Below are 21,810 nucleotides of genomic sequence, written 5' to 3'. Positions count from 1 at the left end.
TCTATCTAACCTAGTAACCCCTACCATACTTCTCAGACATTTCATCTCAAATACATTCAAGTTTTTCCCCTCTACCTCTTTTAAATTCCAAGTCTCTGCCCCATAGAGTCCCATTGATGGCATCAAAGGAAAATTACTGGAATGAATGGAAGACTTCCTGACTTGGAGAAAAATGAGGGTAGTAATTTGAGACAAATTCTCGAATTGGCAAGAAATGATAAGTGGTGTCCCGTAAGGTTTGGTACTGGCTCCAATCATGTTTGCCATATATATAAGCAATATGAATGAAGTGGAGTGATATATGAATTTCCTTGCAGATGATGCAAAAATAGTCAAGAAAGTAAAAGCAGAGGAGGATTGTGAATCATTACAGATAGTATACATACATATACCAAAAGCTTTTTCCCCCTACATGGGGGGAAGCCAAAAAGAAAAAGGCATAGAAACCACTCCCACCCATTCCATTTCCTATATATTCCACTCCCCTCCCCCCTCCTCCCTCCCTCTTATCTTGGCACCTCCTGGATGATGGGTCATCCCTGCATCCTGTCCACTGCCCTGGGTCAGAAGCAGTGTCACAAGACACAGCACATCCACAGTAAGGCCGCTTCATAAATTCGGCGACCCGCCCTCTCCGTCCCCTCATGCAGAAAAGGAGAAGACGGGGAGAAATCCCTTCGGGCTTCGTCAAATTTTTTTCTCATACATACTTCCTCACCCCCCATCTCCCACCCACTCCCCCTCATTGATCACAGCATCATCTATACACAACCGCTCTCCATTCACCACTATCTTCTGTCCTCTCCCGTCCTTCCTCCACAGACATTCCTCTCTTTTGTAATGCCCCTTTCACCCCATCCATCCATCTCATCCTAGGACGCCCCCTCATATTCACTCCTCCCACCTCTGCCTTCCACACTTCTTTTACTAATCTTTCTTCACTCATTCTTTCCATGTGTCCAAACCATCCTAATACCCTTTCATCAACCCTATCTCCCAGTTCCCTTTCCACCCCTGTTCTCCTCACCTCCTCATTTCTCACTCTATCTAGCCTAGTAACCCCTATCATACCTTTGCTTACATAAACATACTGCCTATCTCTTCCCTTTTACTCTCATCTGTACCACACCCACACACGCTAAAATATCCAAACCTTAGGGTTCTGGTTAGAAAACTCCTCCCAGACCCTCTTATGCCTCAACTTCTCGTAGGAATAAAGCTACCGTATTTTTCGGACCATAAGGCGCTTCGTACCATAAGGCCCACCCGTAATTTGCTATTCCACGTCCTTACATAAGGCGCGCCTGACCATAAGGCGCACCTGGTCTCGTCATCGGATAATCATGCATATGTGAGGGCATTCAGAACTGAACATTTTCATTGTTGAATGAGAAAAATTGGTTGGGATTTAGCAAAATTACAAAAATTATATATTTTTTTTATTTTGGTCAGTGAAATCAGACCACCTCCATGGACAGTCTGCCCTGCCAATACCCCTAAAAAACAACATAAACACGTTACGGGAATTGTGGGGAATAAAACCAACATTAGCAGTTTTATTCCCGGAATTCTCTATTCACTTAAAAACACAAGATTTATTACATATGACGGTGAATTTTTTGTTTCGACCATGGGCGCAATATAGCAATAGAAAATTAATTATTAATTTTGTAAATTATAATGTATCAACGTAATATGCAATTTTGTGAGCGGAAATTAAAAACAAAAAAGGTGCTAAAACAGATTTCGTAAGTAACGAAGTCGTATCAGATGAATGGTACGCCATGTTTGTTATGATAGATGCAGACGTCGAAGAAATGAAAGGATGATATATTTGTCTAACCTAACCTAACCTGTGTTTAATAAATCATTACCTGCAAATTAAATGTCATCCAGCTCGTCCTCGTTGTCGTCGTCGTGAGAGATGTTGGCGGGCTTTTCAACCACTCTGCTTGCGGGGTATACAAAGTTCTTGCAGCTTCAAGGAATGCATGTATCTCCGCTCCATAACATTCCTTCAAGAAAATGTATCTGGCAAGATACTGTCGGAAGTACCGAGGCTGTCAATTGACAGATGACAAGATGGCGTCCTGATTCTATGCTACCGACTTCGTTCATTAGCATATTTGCTTGTAGCAAGGTATCTTTTATTTTCATTTCCGCCCACAAAATTGCATATTACGTTGATACATTTTAATTTACAAAATTAATAAATAATTTTCTATTGCTATATCGCGCCCATGGTCGAAACTATAAAAATACCCAAATGACTAAAGTCAGAGTGGAGTGAGACTAGACCAATGCAAAATGGCTGTCTGTGTTGTAGACGCTATTATGTCATAGCCATGATAGTGTGAATGAATGCAGTGGTATGGACTCGAAAACTGTCGAAGTTTTCGCAATTTTCTTGTCAGGATACATGCATCTTGGTTATAACTTGGTTGTAACTTTTACTAGGCCTATGCAATGTCGCTGTCGGCAGGCTAGCTACGAAACGTTTCAAAATAGTATGTCACTGTCCAAGGCATTTTTTTGCACTGAAGCCACACATAAGGCGCACCTCACGATAAGGCGCACCACCCGATTTTAGCCGATTTTAAGGATTTTGCCCGCGCCTTATGGTCCGAAAAATACGGTACAAAGAGCAGGATACTTAGTCCCATGAAGTCCTCCATCATGTTTTATCCACCTTTTACAATCCAAGCCAAGTGGGAAGACTCTGGCAGTATTCTTTCTTCCCCAAACCAAATAAGTAATTAATTTTATTTGGCACTGAATACATATACATGAAGTGCAGATAAAGAAAAGAACACATAGTTCGAAATAACAATTATAGTTGCCGAGGATAACACAAAAAAGCATGTAAGCTTATTTCCATTGTGGATGATAAAGAAATAATGGTATAGTTTATCTGTATACCATAAGATTTCTTCGCCCTCAGAGGGGAGGTAGCCAGCCAAGGCATGCATGCATCCATCCACCCTCCACCCATTTGTTTCTCTTTTAAAATATCTCAAACAAAGCCTGTGCAAGTGATATTCCACTCCCAATTGAAGAAAAAGAAGAAGAAAAAGAGGAAGAAAAAGAGGAAGAAAAAGAGGAAGAAAAAGAGGAAGAAAAAGAAGAAAAAGAAAAAGATGATGATGATGATGATGATGACGACAATTTATCATTAATTATTAATTATTATTATTATCATTATTACTATTCCTGTCCCCCATCAACTGCCTGGGTCAGATGCAATGTAGCAAGACACAGCACCTGAACAGGGCCCAACAGCTGAAGCCATGTAAATGAACCTTTGTCTACATGGTGCCTCTGCCCCTTCATCCCCTTTTAAGTAAATGATAATGATAATAACAATGATATTATAGCAACAGCCTCTGGGCGAATCCATAAGTCACTAAGAGAGGATATATTGCATTATTTAAGGAGTTTTGTGTGGAACATTGTAATACAAGGAGTTTTGTCCTTTTAGTGGTGTTTGCATCTGGGGCAATTAGAATTTGTGGCTAAGCCTATTGTTTCAATGCTGGATGGTGGCCTGAACACAAGTAAGCCAGTGTAGTTACCCCCAAATTCTGTGAACTAGTTTGATCGTGTTTTGTGTGTTTATTATTACTCAGGGTGAAAGAGAACAAGTAATACAGCAGTGACTTTATATTTCATAACATGAGTAGTGTGATGCATCATAGATTAGGTATCCATTGCTGCACACATGAATGCGACTCGTATTGAAGAAGTTAGGGAATTGTTTCTACTCTTAATAGCCTTGTTTCAATATTAGATATTAGAGAGGAAAACAAGAGGGGGGAAAAGAAATAGTATTTTGTATTAGTCTACAGCTGAAAACAATTATCTAACTGTTTGGCAACAAAGCAATGGGAGAAGCAGTCAAACTGGTGGTGATGGAAAAGATGCACATGGAACTTGACAGGAATATTATAGCTCTCAAGACTGTGTGCTAAAACAGAATACAAAATGTGGAGTTGTTTAACCAATTTATTCAAAGAACACAATGGATATTTCTATTGGTTCATGCATTAATTTGAAACCGAGGGTTATGCAAAGAGGTTTTGGGGGTTTAGAGGAATGGCCACGAAGATAAGAGGAGATTTATTACATATGTGCATATACCAAGGGCCTCTTCCCCCTTACAAGGGAGGTAGGTAGCCAAAGTCAAAGGCATAATCCACTCCCACCCATTTCATCCCCACATATTCCACCCCCATTCACCACCCATCCCTCTTTTCTTGGCTTTTGGATGCTGAGTCATCCCTGCATCTCACCCTCTTCCCTGGGTCAGAAGCAATGTAGCAAGACAAAGCACATCCACAGCAAGGCTGCTTCACTTAATCAGTGACCTTATGCAGAAAGAGAGAGGATGGGGAGAAATCACTTCAGGCTGCATCAAAATATCATTCACACACACACTCCCTCAACCCCCATCCATACCCACTTCCTTCCATGCATCACAGCATCATCCATACACAACCATTCTCCACTCACCCCTATCTTCTGTCTTTTCCCTTCCTTCCTCAACAGACATTCTCCTCTTTCCCAATGCCTCTTTTACCCCATCCATCCATCTCATCCTTTGTCCTCCCCCTATGTTTACTCCCTCTACCTTTGCCTTTGCCTTCCACACCTCTTTTACTAATCTTTCTTCACTTATTCTTTCTATGTGTCCAAACTATCCCAATACTCTCTCATCCACCCTATCTCCCAACTCCCTTTCCACCCCCCATTCTCCTCCTCACCTCCTTGTTTCTCACTCTATCCAGCCTAGTAACTCCTACCATACTTCTCAGGCATTTAATCTTAAACACATTTAAACTTTTCCTTTCTTATGTTCCATGTTTCTGCCCCATACAGTGCTGTCGGCACAATCATTTCTTCATACAATCTCCTCTTAGCATCCATTTCCAAATGTCTATTTCTCATAACACTTTTTAATCCCCCAAGCTATTTATTCACTTTTCTCAATCTACATTTACTTCCACCTCCATTCCTCCATCAATACATTACAATTAAAATATATATATATATATATATATATATATATATATATATATATATATTATCAACTTACATGGAGTGTGTACTATATAACTACATACTAAACCAGGGCCATATAAAGTGCAAATTTAACTGGAGTCCAAGTCTGTGTCAGTATATTTTTACCAACAAACTCTAGCAATTCCATAATTGCTTCCAACTCTGACTCCATAACTACAACCCCAACTCCACAGCCCTGCATATAGATGCACAAATACTTGAAATAGTTCAGGATGTCATATAGCCCAACCTCAAACAATACACAAGTTCAAATCTAAATATGAGAATTGGGAATCAAGGATATAGATTAATTTGGAACTGTACATGAATTTGAGGCTAATTATGATAAAAAATGAGAGAATAGAAGACAGGATCCAACAAGCATTGCTCCTTTCTTGTATACTACAGTTAGGTAAATACAACTAGGTACATACAACTAGTTACACACTAGGTAAACACATCCACTAACCTCAGTGATGGTAACAACAGCAATGACGTTGATTCCTAAAGCATGTAAATTTGCTGGCCCACCTTGCTCTCGATCAAGGAACACAACTGCATCCGTTACATCTAACTCCAACTCTTGAAGTGTCTAAAAATAATAAAAAAATATTTAAAATCAAAGTAAAAACAGGTTTTAAATTAAAATACATATATATATATCAAGGGCTTTCTCCCCCTTAAATGGGAGGTAGCCAAAAACAAAGGAATAAAATCCACTCCCATCCATTCCATCCCCACGTACTCCACTCCCATTTGCCCCCCTCCCTCCCTCTTATCTTGGCTCTTCCTGGATGACAAGTCATCCCTGCATCTCGCCCAATGCCCTGGGTCAGAAGCAATGTAGCAAGACAAAGCACATCCACAGCAAGGCCTCATGCAGAAAAAGAGAGGATGGGGAGAAATCACTTCGGGCGGCATCAAAATATCATGCACACACACACTCCCTCAACCCCCATTCCCTCCCCACTTCCTTCCATGCATCATAGTCATCCATACACATCCATTCTCCACTCACCCCTATCTTCTGTCTTTTCCCTTCCTTCCTCAACAGACATTCCCTTCATTCACACACACACACTCCCTCAACCCCCATCCCCTACCCACTTCCATGCATCCATACACAACCATTCTCCACTCACCCGTATCTTCTGTCATTTACCTTCCTTCCTCAACAGACATTCCCCTCTATCCCAATGCCCTTTTACCCTATCCCTCCATCTCATCCTTGGTTGCCCCCTTATGTTCACTACCTCTACCTTTGCCTTCCACACCTCTTTCACTAATCTTTCTTCACTCATTCTTTCCATGTGTCCAAACCATCCCATTACTCTTCTATCCACCCTATCTCCCAACTCCTTTTCCACACCCACTCTGCCTCACCTCCTTGTTTCTCACTCTATCCAGCCTAGTAACCCCTACCATACTTCTCAGGCATTTCATCTCAAACACATTTAAACTCTTCCTTTCTTATGTTCCATGTTTCTGCCCCATACAGTGCTGTCAGCACAATCACTCCTTCATACAATCTCCTCTTAGCATCCATTCCCAAATGTCTATTTCTCATTACACTTTTTAATCCACCGAGGCATTTACTCTCCTCTCTCAATCTACATTCTACCTTCACCTCCATTTCTCCCTTTCCTGACACATTCACACCCAAGTATCTAAAGTTCTCCACTTCCTCCAGTCTCTCTCCCTTAATACTCACTTCCAATCTGCTGCCACATTCTCCCCTTGTACATCTCATCATTTTACTTTTACATACATATACCAAGGCTTTTTCCCCTTTACAAGGGAGGTAGCCGAAAAGGGAAAGGCATAAAATCATTTCCACCCATTCCATCCCTGAATACACTCCACACCCCTCCACCCTCCCTCTTATCTGAGCACCATATTCATCTTCAACTTTCTTATTTTGTACACCTTCCCAAACTATCACTAACTTAATTCCTCTGATCCTGCTACAAGCACATCTACAGACCATTTAAATCATGAAAATAGGCTCCTCAAAGTCAAAGATCACCTTGACATGAGAGGCACACATAAACTTGCCACAGCCTCCACAAACACAGACATCCACTACACTATATAGCAGAACACTCACATATACCAAGAAACATGAAATCACCCAAATACCTATATCACACACAAATAATCTCTTTTCTTCCTCCACAACCACCAGACACCAGCCTCCAGAGGTATATCCATAATCATATCGTGCACTCCATCATCAAACTGAAAGACAGTATATTGTAGCATGCCAGACCCAATGATATCCATCTCTCTGAATCCACTTTCTACCAAAAGGATATATTCCACCTGTCAAGACTGTGGTGTGGCCACCATCCAGCCCTTCTAAGCTACCAGAAGAGGCTGGATGACTTTAACTGTCCAGGATGCAGCACTTCACCCCATACTATACAACACATTATAGAGGACTGCACTGTACACAATCACACATGCCAACAACTAAGAAGTGTAGCATAATGGAGTTTGGAAAAAGCAAAAACAGAATATCAGGAAAATATACAATCATCATCACCACCAAAACAAGATGCACCCCAGCTGGCCACAGACACACTTACACCAATTACAAGAGAGCTAACTGGGAAGCCTTTACTGAAGAGACAGAACAACATTTTGAAACACTTAACAGTACACCAATCACAAACATAAACAATGCTGTGCACGCTTTTAATACAATCATACAAAACGCAGACAAGAGATACATCCCTAGAGGCAACAGAAAATCACACAACCCCAACTTCACACCAGAAATCCAAGGCCTCATCAGACAACGTGACACGCTTAAACACGATACCCCCACACCTATCCCTCAAAACATAGCAGACCAAATACAAACACTAAACACTGTGATTGCCAATAAAATACATGAACAAAAAACACAAAATTGGCAAAACTTTATCAATACACTTGATCACAAAACAAACACCAGCAAATTGTACAAAACACTCAACAGCATCACACTATCCAACACTAACACTACACGCTCTCACGCAGCAATAATCACAACAACAGATAATCTACCCTCAAACAGACAACAAGCAAACGCACTCATACGTCATTTTGCACAGACGAGCCATCTTACATCTCACCCTGACGACCGACGCACCATTCGACGTAAGAAAGACTTTCCCACAGACTCAGACTATACACCCTTCACAGACAGTCAGACAAAACTCATAATGCATAGTCTTAAGCACTCATCTGCCTGTGGCCCTGATAACATAAGCAACATCCACCTAAAACACATTGGACCACAAGGTATACACGCACTCACAAACATTGCAAACTACAGCTATTCACACAACACTATACCCGACATCTGGAAGCATGGTAAAATAATCACCATTCCAAAACCGAACAAAGACCCAACAATCCCAACATCGCACCGCCCAATCACACTTCTCTGCACCCCCTCTAAAGTCATTGAACGCCTAATACTTAAACTTGTCACACCATATATTCCCCTTGCTGACTCACAACACGGTTTTAGGCCACTACACTCCACAAACACTCTTCTGACAAACCTCACACAAAGAATTTTAGATGGCATCAATTCAGATAGGCCCCACCACAGAACACTTCTTATAACATTGGACATTAGTAAAGCTTTTGATGCTATCCCCCGCCACAACCTAACAAATAAAATATATAACACAGACATGCACAATAACACCAAAAGATGGCTGGCCAATTATCTGGCAGGCAGGAATGCTCATGTGTCATATAATGGCCAATCATCGCACATCAGAAACATTAAGAACGGAGTACCACAGGGCTCAGTTCTATCCCCCACATTATTTAATCTATACATGCATGACTTACCCACGCCAGACACCTCAGAAATACAAATCTCTTCCTACGCAGACGACATAACAATCACATGCACACATCGTAACACAGACAAAGCTGCAGAAATAATCCAGCCTTACCTTGACACACTCAACACATGGTTCATCACAAACAGACTCAAAATAGCTCCAACCAAATCTACAGCAACACTTCTCACCAACTGGACAAAAGAACACAAATACATACCTCATCTCTACATCAACAACACTCTAATACCACACACAAACACACCGAAAATTCTTGGTGTAACATACGATACATCCATGTCTTTCAAACAACACCTCACAAACATAAAAAACAAATGCACACCTAGACTTAACGCACTTAAGTCAATCACTGGAACAACATTTGGACAAAACAAAGAAACTAATATAACAATATACAAACAATGCATACGCTCAGTGATGAATTATGCGAGTCCTGCATGGGCTCCTAATCTCAGTGAGACACACCACAACACCCTTCAAATCATACAAAACAAAGCCCTAAAAACAATTACAGGCTGCACAAATACATCACCTACAGACCATTTACACCATGAAACAAAAGTCCTCAAAGTCAAGGACCACCTCGACATGAGAGGCACACAAACACTTGCTGCAGCCACCACAAACACATCACACCCGCTACACTACATAGCAGAACACCCACACACACCAAGAAACATTAAAACTACACCCATAGACCTTTATTACACACAGATACTCTCTTCTCTTACTCCAAAACCACCAAATACCAGCCTCCGGAAACATATTCATAATCATATCACTCACTGCTCCATTAACACACTGAAAGACAACACACTGCTGCATGCCAGACCCCCTGATATCCACCCTTCTGAATCCTCTCTCCCACGTAAGGACAGAGTCCACTTGGCCAGACTGCGATGCGGTCACCACCCAGCACTTCTAAGCTACCAGAAGAGGCTGGATGACCGTGTTGTGAACAGCTGCCCAGGATGTAACACTTCACCCCATACCATACAACACATAATGGAAGACTGCATTATACACAATCATGCACGCAAACAACACAACATACACTCTATAAAGGATTTGTGGGAAAACCCAGTTTCGGCTGTGGCCTTCCTTGGGGAGACGGGACTGCTCGGACAGACAGTCTAGGGAACGACAACAACAACAACAACAACACAATTTACACTCTATAAAGGATTTGAAGGAAAACCCAGTTCCAGCCATGGCATTCCTCAGAGAGATGGGACTGCTGAGCCAGACAGTCTAGAGAACAGCAAGCACAACAACAACAAACTACTGCATGCCATTCTCCCCAACATCCTTCACTCTGAATCATCTCTCTCCCTAGAGGAACAAAGTCCACTTGGCCAAGCTACAGCAAGGCTACCATCCATCCTTTCTAAATTCCCAGAGACAGATGACTGAATGCATTGTAGATAATTGTCCAGGATGTAACATTTCACACATACTATTCAACATATTATGGAAAACATTGTGCACAATTATGCATGCCAACAACACAACATATATACTATGACAGACTTATGGGAGAGCCTCATTCCATCCAGGGCATTCCTCAGGGAGACTGAACTGCTCCACCAGAGTCTAGGGAACGTCATCCTCATCATCCTTATAAGGCAGGTAGCCAGCCAAGGCATGCACCCCCTCTCCATTAATGTTGATGGTTTACTCTTGGCCAGGTTGGAGAAATGACTACTTGAGGATAAACAAGCCTGATATTTTGTGTTTAGTAGAGACCAAACTCCCCAGAAATGTTTGTCTACAGTTGGGGAACAATATATACACCTCCTGGAGAAGAGACAGAAGATAAAACAGATGGAGGGATAATGATTGTGGTGAGAAGTGACAAAGGTGGAAGGGAAGAAACAAATCTGAGTAAAGGTAAGGCTGAAGCAATCAACCTAAAAATTCTAACCAAAAGGCAGAACTTAAGTGAGTTCGTGGTTGCTTATATCCCCCCCCCCCCCCCCCGGACAAGAGCTTGGAATGAAGTTGAATATCATGAAATGTTATTGGACACAACTCTTAGAATATATTTATATATATATATATATATATATATATATATATATATATATATATATATATATATGTATGTATATATATATACACATATATACATACAAAGTTTATGGTGACTTATGTGCCTCCAAAAACAAGTGCTTGGAAAGAAAACGAACATACAAAAATGCTAGATGATACAAGAAAATCACTAAATGAGATACTAATGGGTAAGGGTAATCTGGTAATTATGGGGGACTTCAATTGCAAAGAAATTTGTTGGGACAGCATGACAGTGCAAGGAGGAGATGACTCGTGGGGCAATGTACTGCTAGATATGACCATGGAGTACATAATGACCCAATGGGTCCGTGAAAACACAAGGTACAGAAATAATGAAGAGCCATCGAAACTAGATCTAATATTTACAACAGAACCTGAAATAGTGCATAAAGTCCAGTACGAGACACCAATTGGAGTGACCATGTACTCATCGAAACTGTACTAAAGGAAGAAATAGACATAGAGAGGAACGAAAAGCATAGGAAAGGAAGACTGATGTACAACAAAACAGACTTTACAAAACTAAAGACATTCTTCCGGAATGCAAACTGGGAAAAATTTTACAGGGAAGAGACAACAGTGGAAGAGAAATGGAATATATTGATGGAAAACTACAATGGTGTAAACAGGCATGTACCAAGACAAAAGCGAGAGAGAGAGTACATTAAATGTTGGTTCAACAAAAGATGCAGTGAGGCAAAAGACAGAAGGGACAAAGCTTGGAAAAAGTGGAGAAAAGACAAAAAACAAAGCAAATGGCAAATTTATGTTAACTGTAGAAATGAGTATGTTAATGTGAGAAGAGAGGAAAAAAGGAACCATGAGAAGGATATTATAGACAAATGCAAAGAGCAACCCAAACTATTCTATCGGTATGTGAATGGTAAACTTAAAAACAATCAGGATATGGTGATACTATGCCAAGGAATCATAGATTCCACATAAGATTTATAGATGGCCGTAGTCATGTACAATAACTTTTAATATGTTTTCACCAGAGAGAAAATACCAAACTGTGACATAGATAAAAACAAGAAATCTCCCCTCATGAATGAGTTTACAGCATCACTAAAGGAAATATCAGAACATGTAACAAGGCTGGATGTCAGAAAATCACATGGCCCGGATGGTATTGCAAAGAAGAACTAACAGACAAAATACACATCTTAATAAACAGCTCACTCAAAGAAGGAAAGATACCCGAGGACTGGAAAAACGCTAACATTGTACCAATATACAAAGGAGGAAACAAGGAAGAACCCACCAACTATAGGCCAGTATCACTAACAAGCACCATAGCCAAAATTTGTGAGAAAATAATCAAGAATAGATGGGTAAAACATCTGGAAGACAATGACATATTAAACCCAAGACAATTCGGATTCAGACAAGGAAGATCATGCTCCACAAACTTAATATGCTTTTACTCAAGACTAATAGACATAGTGCAAGAAAGAAATGGATGGGCTGATTGTGCATTCCTAGACTTGCAAAAAGCCTTTGACAAAGTACCACACAGAAAACTACTAAAAAAACTGGAACACATAGGAGGAATACAAGGAAACCTACTAAAATGGATAGAGGACTTTCTGACTGGTAGAAAGATGAGAGTAGTGCTCAGAGAAAAATATTCAGATTGGAAAGAGGTGATCAGTGGACTTCCGCAAGGATCTGTGCTGGCACCAATAATGTTTGCTATCTATATGAATGACATGGATGAGGACGTGAACTGCTACATGAGCTTCTTTGCTGATGACGCCAAACTGCTAAGGAAAATAGAAACTGATGAGGACTGTGAAGCACTGCAAGAAGACCTAAATAGGGTATGGAACTGGAGTCAGAAATGGGAAGTGGACTTTAATACTAAGAAGTGTAGCATAATGGAGTTTGGAAAAAGCAGACAGAATATCAGGAAAATATACAATTGGAACCAAAGAAGTAAAGAAAGTAGGATCCGAAAAAGATTTGGGAGTAATTATCACGAACGACTTGTCCTATGATATACAGATTAACAAAATTGTCGGGGAGACTTACAACTTGCTAAGATCAATAAAAGTGGCGTTTACATACTTGGACGAAGACATGATAAAAAAAATATTGGTTACATTGATAAGGCCTAGATTAGATTATGCGGCGACATTGTGGTCCCCCAGTACCAAAAAGAATATAAAGAAAATAGAAAGAATCCAAAGAGCAGCTACAAAAATGGCACCTGCACTTGCAAACCTATCATACGAGGAGAGATTGGCTAAACTGGAGTTACCGACACTGGAGCAAAGAAGAGAGAGAGGTGACCTATTGACCATCTACAGAATCATGAGAGGCACAGAGGTACTCGATAGAGAGAACTTACTTAACTGGGACAAAAGAAACACAAGAGGACATGGAAAGAAAATAAAAAAACATAGCTATAGAAGAGAACTGAAGAAAAACAGTTTTCCTCATAGAGTTTTGGACACTTGGAACAAACTGGACAATGAAATAGTATGCGCAAAAACCATTCATGAGTTTAAAAACAAACTAGACACTGCGAGATACATAGGCGGGACATCACGAGCATAGCTCCCCTTCCCGCAAAATACAACTAGGTAAAATACATACATACATATACCAAGGCTTTTTCCCCCTTAAAAGGGAGGTAGCCAAAAAGGAAAAGGCATAAAATCATTCCCACCCATTCCATCCCTGAATACACTCCACACCCCTCCACCCTCCCTCTTATCTTAGCACCTCCTAGATGACGGGTCATCCCTGCATCTTGTCCACTGCCCTGGGTCAGAAGCAGTGTCGCAAGACACAGCACATCCACAGCAAGGACGCTTCATTAAATCGGCAACCCCCCTCTCCATCACCCCATGCACAAAAGGAGAGGACGGGGAGAAATCCCTTCAGGCTGCATCAAATTTTGCTCACACATACTACCTCACCCCCCATTCCACCTCATGCATCACAACATCATCCATATGCAACCATTCTACATTCACCCATCTTCTGTCCTCTCCCGTCCTTCCTCAACAGACATTCCCCTCTTCCCCAAAGCCCCCATCACCCCATCCATCCACCTCATCCTAGGACGTCCCCTCATGTTCACTCCCTCCACATCTGCCTTCCATACCTTTTTTACTAGTCTTTATTCACTCATTCTTCCCATGTGTCCAAACCATCCTAATACTCTTTCATCAACCCTATCTCCCAACTCCATTTCTACCCCCGTTCTTCTCCTCAATTCTCACTCTATCTAGCCTAGTAACCCCCATCATACTTCTCAGACACCTCATCTCAAACACATTCAAACTCCTTCTCTCTTCCTCTCTTATGTTCCATGTTTCTGCTCCATACAGTGCTGTTGGCACAATCATTCCTTCATACAGTCTCCTCTTAGCATCCATTCCTAAATGTCTATTCCTCATTACACTCCTTAATCCACCAAGGCATTTACTCACTTCTCTCAATCTACATTCTACCTCCACCTTCACTCCACCTTTTCCTGTCAGATTTGCACCCAAGTATCTAAAACTATCCACTTCTTCCAGTCGCTCTCCCTTAACCACTTCACTCCAGGCCAAAATCTCGTGGGCAGCATTAGCTGCCAGACGTACGATGTTGCGTCATAATACTCGCACCATAAAAAATAGTCAATGCTCATATCCATCATTCTCTCTTTCACCCGTGAATTTTGATAACCATAGAAAATGTGATGAAGCCAGTTTAGAGAGTATGTCAATTATGAAGGGACAACTACAATAAACATAATCAAGATGCCGATATGGCAGCCTGGCGTATCCACTTGCTCCTCATGCTGCCTACGTAGGCGGCACCGTATGGAAGAGGTTAATGCTCACTTCCAGTCTGTTGCCACTTTCACCCCTTGTACATCACATCACCTTACTTTTACCCACATTTATCTTTAGCTTTCTTCTATCACATACTCTCCCAAACTCTGTCACCAACTTCCTCAGTCCCTCCCCCGATCCTGCCACAAGCGCAGTGTCATGAGCAAACAACAGCTGGCTCACTTCCCACTTTTCTCCATTTTCTTTAACCATCTCATATCCCTGACCCACCACCCTTGCATTTACCTCTCGCACTACCTCATCCATGTAAAAGTTGAACAGCCAGGGTGACATAACGCATCCTTGACGAAGTCCCACCTTTACCTCGAACCACTTACTCTCTCCATTTCTAATCCTGACACAAGCTCTACTACTCTCATAAAAACTCTTGACAGCTCCGAGAAGCTTTCCTCATATCCCATATATCTGCATAACCTCCCACAGTGCCTTTCTGTCTACCCTATCGTAAGCCTTTTCCAGATCCATAAAAGCCAAAAAAACATCCTTCCCATTTCCTATGGCTTTCTCACATATTTGTCTTACCACAAAGATCTGATCTACACAACCTCTACCCGTCCTAAATCCACACTGTTCCTCACCAATTACTCCCTCTGTTCCTCTCCTAATCCTCTCAATCAAGATCCTCCCATAAGCCTTCCCAACTACATTTAACAAGCTAATCCCTCTGAAACTACTACATTCACACTTGTCCCCTTTTCCCTTGTAAAGTGGAACTATACAGGCACTCCTCCAGTCCTCTGGCACTCTACCCACTCTCCAGCAAACATTAAATAACCTCACCAGCCAGTCCACCATCACTGTACCTCCTTTTTTTAGACATTCTACATGGCATCCATCCAGACCAGGTGCCTTACCTGCTTTCATCATCTTAACAACTGCCTCGACTTCATCCTTCCTTATTTCTCCTCCATTTTCCTCACTCATCACTCTCATTTTCTTCGCATTTCCCACTGCAACTATCTTTCCCTCCCTATCCTCCTTCACATTTAGCAACTCCCTAAAATATTCTGCCCATCTTCCCCTTACTGCCTTCTCTTCCATTATCATCTCTCCATCTGCACCTTTTACCTTTTCTTCTCTACTTGATTCGCCTCCTCTTCCTCTCTTAACCCCTTCCATACGGTGCCGCACACGTAGGCGTCATGAGGAGCAAGTGGATTCGCGACGCTGCCATATCGGCGTCTTGATTATATTTATTGTAGTCGCCCCTGTGTTTTTACATTCTCCCAAATGCGCCCAGAATCCCATTCTCTGTGGTTTTCAAAATTCGCGGGTGAAAGAGAGAACGATCGATATAAGCGGCGACTATATTTTATGATGCGAATATTATTTCGTTACGTCATACGTCTGGCATTGGTTGCTGCCCGCGAGATTTAAGTCCCGTACTGAAGTGGTTAATTTCTTTCCAAAACATCTTTTTATTACTTTCAAAATTTTCTGTCATACTCTTACCCCATTTCACATCTGCTCTCCTCTTTCCCTCCTTTACCTTTTACTTTACTTCCCTCTTCTTTTATTTGTACCTCTTATATGACTCCCTCGTCCTATTTTGTAACCAATCTGTGAAAGCTCGCTTCTTCTCTTCTACAACCTTCTTTGTTTCCTCATCCCACCATTCACTACCCTTCCTTCTATTTCCTCCTGTCCTTCTTGTTCCACACACCATCCTTGCACACTTTGTGACTCCCTCCTTGAACCATCCCCATTCCTCCTCCACACCTAGCTCTACTCTATCCTTCACTCCCTCCCACTCCTCCTTCAGATTCTTCTTGTACTCCTTCTCCTTTTCCTTTTCATTTAAAGAGTTCACTCTAAGCACCTCCCTACCTTTTGTCCCTTTCCTCTTTCTCCATCTATCCTCCACTCTCAACTTACCTTCCACCAAAAAATTATCTGATATTTCCCCACCCTCTCCCCTTAGCACATGTACATCCTTAACTCTTCCTATCATAGTCCTATTTACCACTACATAATCCATCAACGCTCTATCTACCACCCTTCCATTCACCACCCTCTCCCATGTGTAGTTATGCTAGACTTTCTTCCAAAACACAGTATTTGCTATTATCAACTCCCTAGACACATCTCCACCATTCACACTCCACTACGATTCTTTCCTGTAACTCCGCATTTCCCAACCACTCCATCTTTTGGTTCATTTCCTACCTTAGCATTAAGGTCTCCCAATACTATTACATTTACACTTCTCCCTAAACCCTCTATGCACTCATTTAAATCTATCCAAAAGGCCTCCCTTTCTTCTACACTCTTCTCACTGCCAGCCCCATATGCACTTACAAAAACCCACATCTCCTTTCCCAGTTTCACCTTCATCCACATTATCCTTGAGGAAACCTCCTTCCACTCCACTACACGTTTACCTATCTCTTCACTTGCTAATATAGCCACCCCTTCCCTCCCTCGCCCTCTCTTCACTCCTGATAACCTCCCACTTACACTCCCAAACTTACAATCGCCCTTCCCTTTCAGCTTAGTTTCACTCAAAGCCAACACATCCATCTTTCTTCTCACAAACATACTACCTATCTCTTCCCATTTACTCTCATCTGTACCACATCCACGCACATTAAAAGACCCAAACCTTAGGGTGCTGGTCCGAGAACTTCCAGACCCTCATATGCCTTTGCTTTTACTTTTAGCAGAGCTGGGACTACCGATTGACATTCGGTAGTCGGTAGATCAGTACTACCGGCGGTAGATTTCTGCTACCGATACCGATCATTCGGTATTTTGAAGAAACTACCGAATACCGCTACCGATTGCATGATTGGCAGTCAATCGGTATCGGTAGATTGAAAAAGTGAGCGCGGGACTTTTTTGTTAAGACTTAAGAGAAGACGACCCCGGCAAAATGAAACGGACAAGTTTCAACACGTTCGAGCACATCTATGGGAAGCAGTTAGCAGGAAATTCCAGGAATTACTTTGACGTCATCACGCTTAGCCAGTCACCGGCCGTTCTGGGCGTTCTCAGCCAATCAGAGGCCGCCACGACCTTGCAGATTCTTGCTCCCACCAAAAGTTTTGGCGGGAGCCCCACTCTCGTTTGGCCTGCCAACGCGAGTACACCTACACTCTAGCTCCTACGCTCTCGACCACGTGCTCAGCCTCATTGCCTAGTGTTTTAATCAAATGTTTAAAAGTTAATAAATAATGCTGTATTGTCTAGTTTGTTTAAATTTAACTTTTTTCAGTTTGATGTTTATTTTTTGAGAGAGAAATTCATTTATTAAATAAGTTATGTATTTTTGAACATAAATAATGTATTAAAAGACTCTAATTTACATCTATTCTTAAGTTAACCTAAATAAGAGAGAAATAACTTAAAAAGTGTGTTATGGGCCTTTAAAAGCATTTCTTTATTATATATAGAGCTTTTTTAATCTACCAATACCGAATCTACCGAATACCGCCTTCAGTCGGTAGATTTCTGAAAATCTACCGATCTACCGATCTACCGATACCGATTGGACGCGGCTCGCTACCAACTACCGATACCGGTGGTAGATTTTTTCCACAGAATCCCAGCTCTGACTTTTAGGAATGTGCCCTGTGGGGCTACAAGGAGAAGGATGCCTAGTCCCAATCCCCGTCCCTTTCTTCTCGCCTCTTACGATCCAAGTGGGAATACTTGGTGGCAGTATTCTTTTCCCCCACCACAGGGAATACATGTAACAACCGAATTTCAGCTGGAGGATGAGGAACAAGAGCCAAGCAATGAATCACACAGGCAAAGGAGATTGAGTTTTAGGAAAGCAGATTACTTAGGGTTAAAAAATTCTTTGAAGAGGCAAACTGGGAGGAATTGATAAATACCACAGGATTAAGGAGGAAATGGGAAATCTTTACTTTGAATTCAATTACTGGGACCTGCTGCAGGCTTTGTAGCATTGGTTCTCAATAGTCCTAGCCAGGTGGGAAGGTGACCCAACATTGGCTTAACAAACCCAGCGGTATGCTGCAACTGACAGGGTTTGCCCTACCAGGGGCTTCTCACTTACCACTTCATGGTAGTGGGATGTCGAGTTTGAGTAGAGTGAAGAAGCTGAAACAGGACTGGTTTAACAAAAGGTGCAGGATTACAAATACAGCCAGGGACATTGCTTGGGCAGGCAAATTGGAGGAAGAGAAGAAGCAGTAAAACAAAATGAAGCTGATAAACAAGCTAGAAATGACTATACAAGAATTCACAGGGAGGGAGAAAGCAGTTTTGAAAGAGGTGTAGTAGATAAATGCAAAGATGAACCAAAACGGTTTTACAGGTTTGTAAATGGTAAATTGAGACACTGATGCATAACTTCCAAGTAAATCATGAGTTATGAGATCTTTGAGGAGGCCTCAGCTCAGGCAGAAATAATTAAAATTTTCCAGTCTTCACAAAAATTTAATTTTTGGTGGAAAACAAAGGGAGCAAAAATTCAGGTTTAGAAGATATAAATGTAGAAGTGAAGTAAGTGCTCAACCTTTTAGGATCATTGGATGTGACAAAAGTTTCAGGACCTGACAAGATCTCAAACAGGATAATCAAAGAATATAGGGAACAACTAGCAGACAATATTCACAGTCATATTATGTATTCATTGAAAGAACACATAATGCCATTTGATTGGTAAAGGGCAAATGTGGTACCATCACACAAAGGTGGAATAAGAAGACACCACAATACTAAAATTATATGAAAAGATTGTGAAATATTGATGCTTCAAATATCTTTAAGAGATGAATATCATGACAGTCACTTTGGCTTCAGATATGGAAGATTGTGTATGTCAAACCTTTCAAGCTTTTACTAGAATGACTGATGTGCTGCAAGAGAGAGAGGCATGTGGACTGTGTGTACCATTGACCTAGAGGAAGCTTTTGATAAAGTACATCACATTCAACTTGTGTGGAAATTGGAGCATGTTGGAGAACTGAGAGTCAAACTAATAGAATGGATGAAAGAATCTTTGAAAGGAGGATACATGAGAATAGTAGTATAGGACAAGATGTCAAGATGGAGAACGGTAATAACCAGAGTTCCACAAGATTCAGCGTTTGTACCAATAACGTGTCTATGTCAATGACATAAAAGGTACAAGCTTTGCCAACACGTTTGCAGATGATGCAAAAATCATGAACAGAATGAAAAATGAGATTTTAAGACTACTGCCAAAAGATCTACACTATTTTTTATGGAGAAAAGAGTACTGAAATAGGTATTGAAATGTGCAAATGTGGCAAAAGACCATCAAACTATTCTTCAAGAGAAGATTTCATTACAAAAGCAAGAGAATGATTTGAGACTGTTGATAAAAGACAACCTGTCACCTGACAGACATATCAGCATGATTGTGGAAAAGACATATAGACTACTGCTGTTGATTAAAGTGGCTCTTCACTGTATGGATGAAGGGATGAAAAAAGTCATTGACACCTTGATCCTTCCAAGACTGAAATATGCATCAGTGGTATGATCCCCACAGTATGAAGGATATAAGTAAAATAGAGAGAATACATGGGGCAGCAACCAATCTGGTCCCCAGCCTGGCAGATAAACCATACAAGGAAAGACTAAAAGCACTTGATCTACCAACTTAGAAAGATTGAAGAAAAAAAGTGATATAATTACAATATTCAGGTCACTTACTGGGACAGATTGCATTGACATCTCTTTATTAAGGATGGAAGGGCGATCATGGGAACAAATTAAGAAAAACCACATCTAAAGGACATGAAGAAATGCATTTTCCATATACATGCATAAATACTTTGCATAGCTTGGAAGGTGATATAGGCCAAGCTCGAACAACCCATGAATTCAAATATTAACATGACAATGGGAAATCAAGGATATAGATTCAGTTGGAACTTCATATGAATTTGAGGCTAGGTATGATAAACTGGCAGAGATGGGACCCAACAAGCTTTGCTCCTTTCCTGTATACTACAATTAGGAAAATACTCATTCAACTCTCCTCAGTCACCCAATTGTTTCCCTTTCATCTTAGCTCCTCTTGAATGAAGGGTCATTCCTGTTTCCTGCTCATTGACCAGGTCATAAACAATGTAGCAAGAAACAGTCTACTACAACAAAAGCAAACTAGACACTGCGAGTTACTAAGGCGGGACACCACGAACATAGCTCCCCTTCCCACAAAATACAACTACGTAAATACAGCCAGCCACTTCATTTACACAGTGGCCCTCCCTCATCTCTTCATACAAAAATAAAGAATGTGAGGAGAAATTCCTTCAGACACCACAAGCATTGCTCCTTTCTTGCACACTACAATTAAGTAAATACATACATGTACACACACTATTATATACATACACATATGAACTTACAAAACAAAGACTTACCAACATACAACAGTAAATATAGTCACATGCAAAGAATGTAACTATCAAGTTCACATACCAGAACAGTTTCATACACTGAAGCTCCAGATACAACGACATCTTCAATCATCAGGCACTTTTCTCCTGCTTTGTATATTCCTTCCACCATCTTCTTAGTCCCATAACTCTTCTTTTCCTTTCTTCTTACCAACATTGGCAAATCCTTTGGAAAAATAAATCATGTAGGCCACATTCAAAAACAATAACTTCAACAATAACCTGACTCTAAGCAAAATAAATGGAAAATCTATTAGAGGACACTTTTCACACACAACAAAGCCGATTGAAAGGAAATTTAGAAGTGATTAGGTAAATATTCCAGTCCTCTACCCTTAGGTGCACATTAAACAACCTCACTAGCCAATCCACAATAACAGCTCTTCTCTTTGTCAGACACTCAGCATGACACCCATCCAACCAAGGTACCTATCCAGCTTTCATTACTTTCAATGCTCTTTATGTCTCATCTTTTCCTATAGCCTCCTTATATTCTTTTCCCATCACAGTAATTATCATGGCACCTCTCCCTGTCACAATCGCTCCCCTAACCTCCTC

At 41.1% G+C, this 21,810-nt stretch overlaps 1 protein-coding gene across 3 annotated transcripts in view; it reads right to left on the bottom strand.

The window, feature by feature from the left end:
- LOC143038874 (uridine 5'-monophosphate synthase-like) overlaps window positions 1–21,810 on the bottom strand; it is a gene marked incomplete at its 3' end in the record, with an annotated part of 45,222 nt that overhangs the window by 15,694 nt on the left and 7,718 nt on the right. For all 3 annotated transcript variants that reach the window (XM_076208536.1, XM_076208537.1, XM_076208538.1), the window contains 2 exon segments: window positions 5,528–5,650; window positions 21,275–21,418. In XM_076208536.1, coding sequence (XP_076064651.1) covers window positions 5,528–5,650; window positions 21,275–21,418 — 267 coding nt within the window.

The sequence above is a fragment of the Oratosquilla oratoria genome, chromosome 25 (assembly GCF_046742065.1).
Source record: "Oratosquilla oratoria isolate Oo_2021 chromosome 25, ASM4674206v1, whole genome shotgun sequence".
In the NCBI taxonomy this organism is placed as follows: domain Eukaryota; kingdom Metazoa; phylum Arthropoda; class Malacostraca; order Stomatopoda; family Squillidae; genus Oratosquilla; species Oratosquilla oratoria.
Note: the sequence above shows the minus strand (reverse complement) of the source record. Positions and strands in the feature narration are given on the sequence as shown.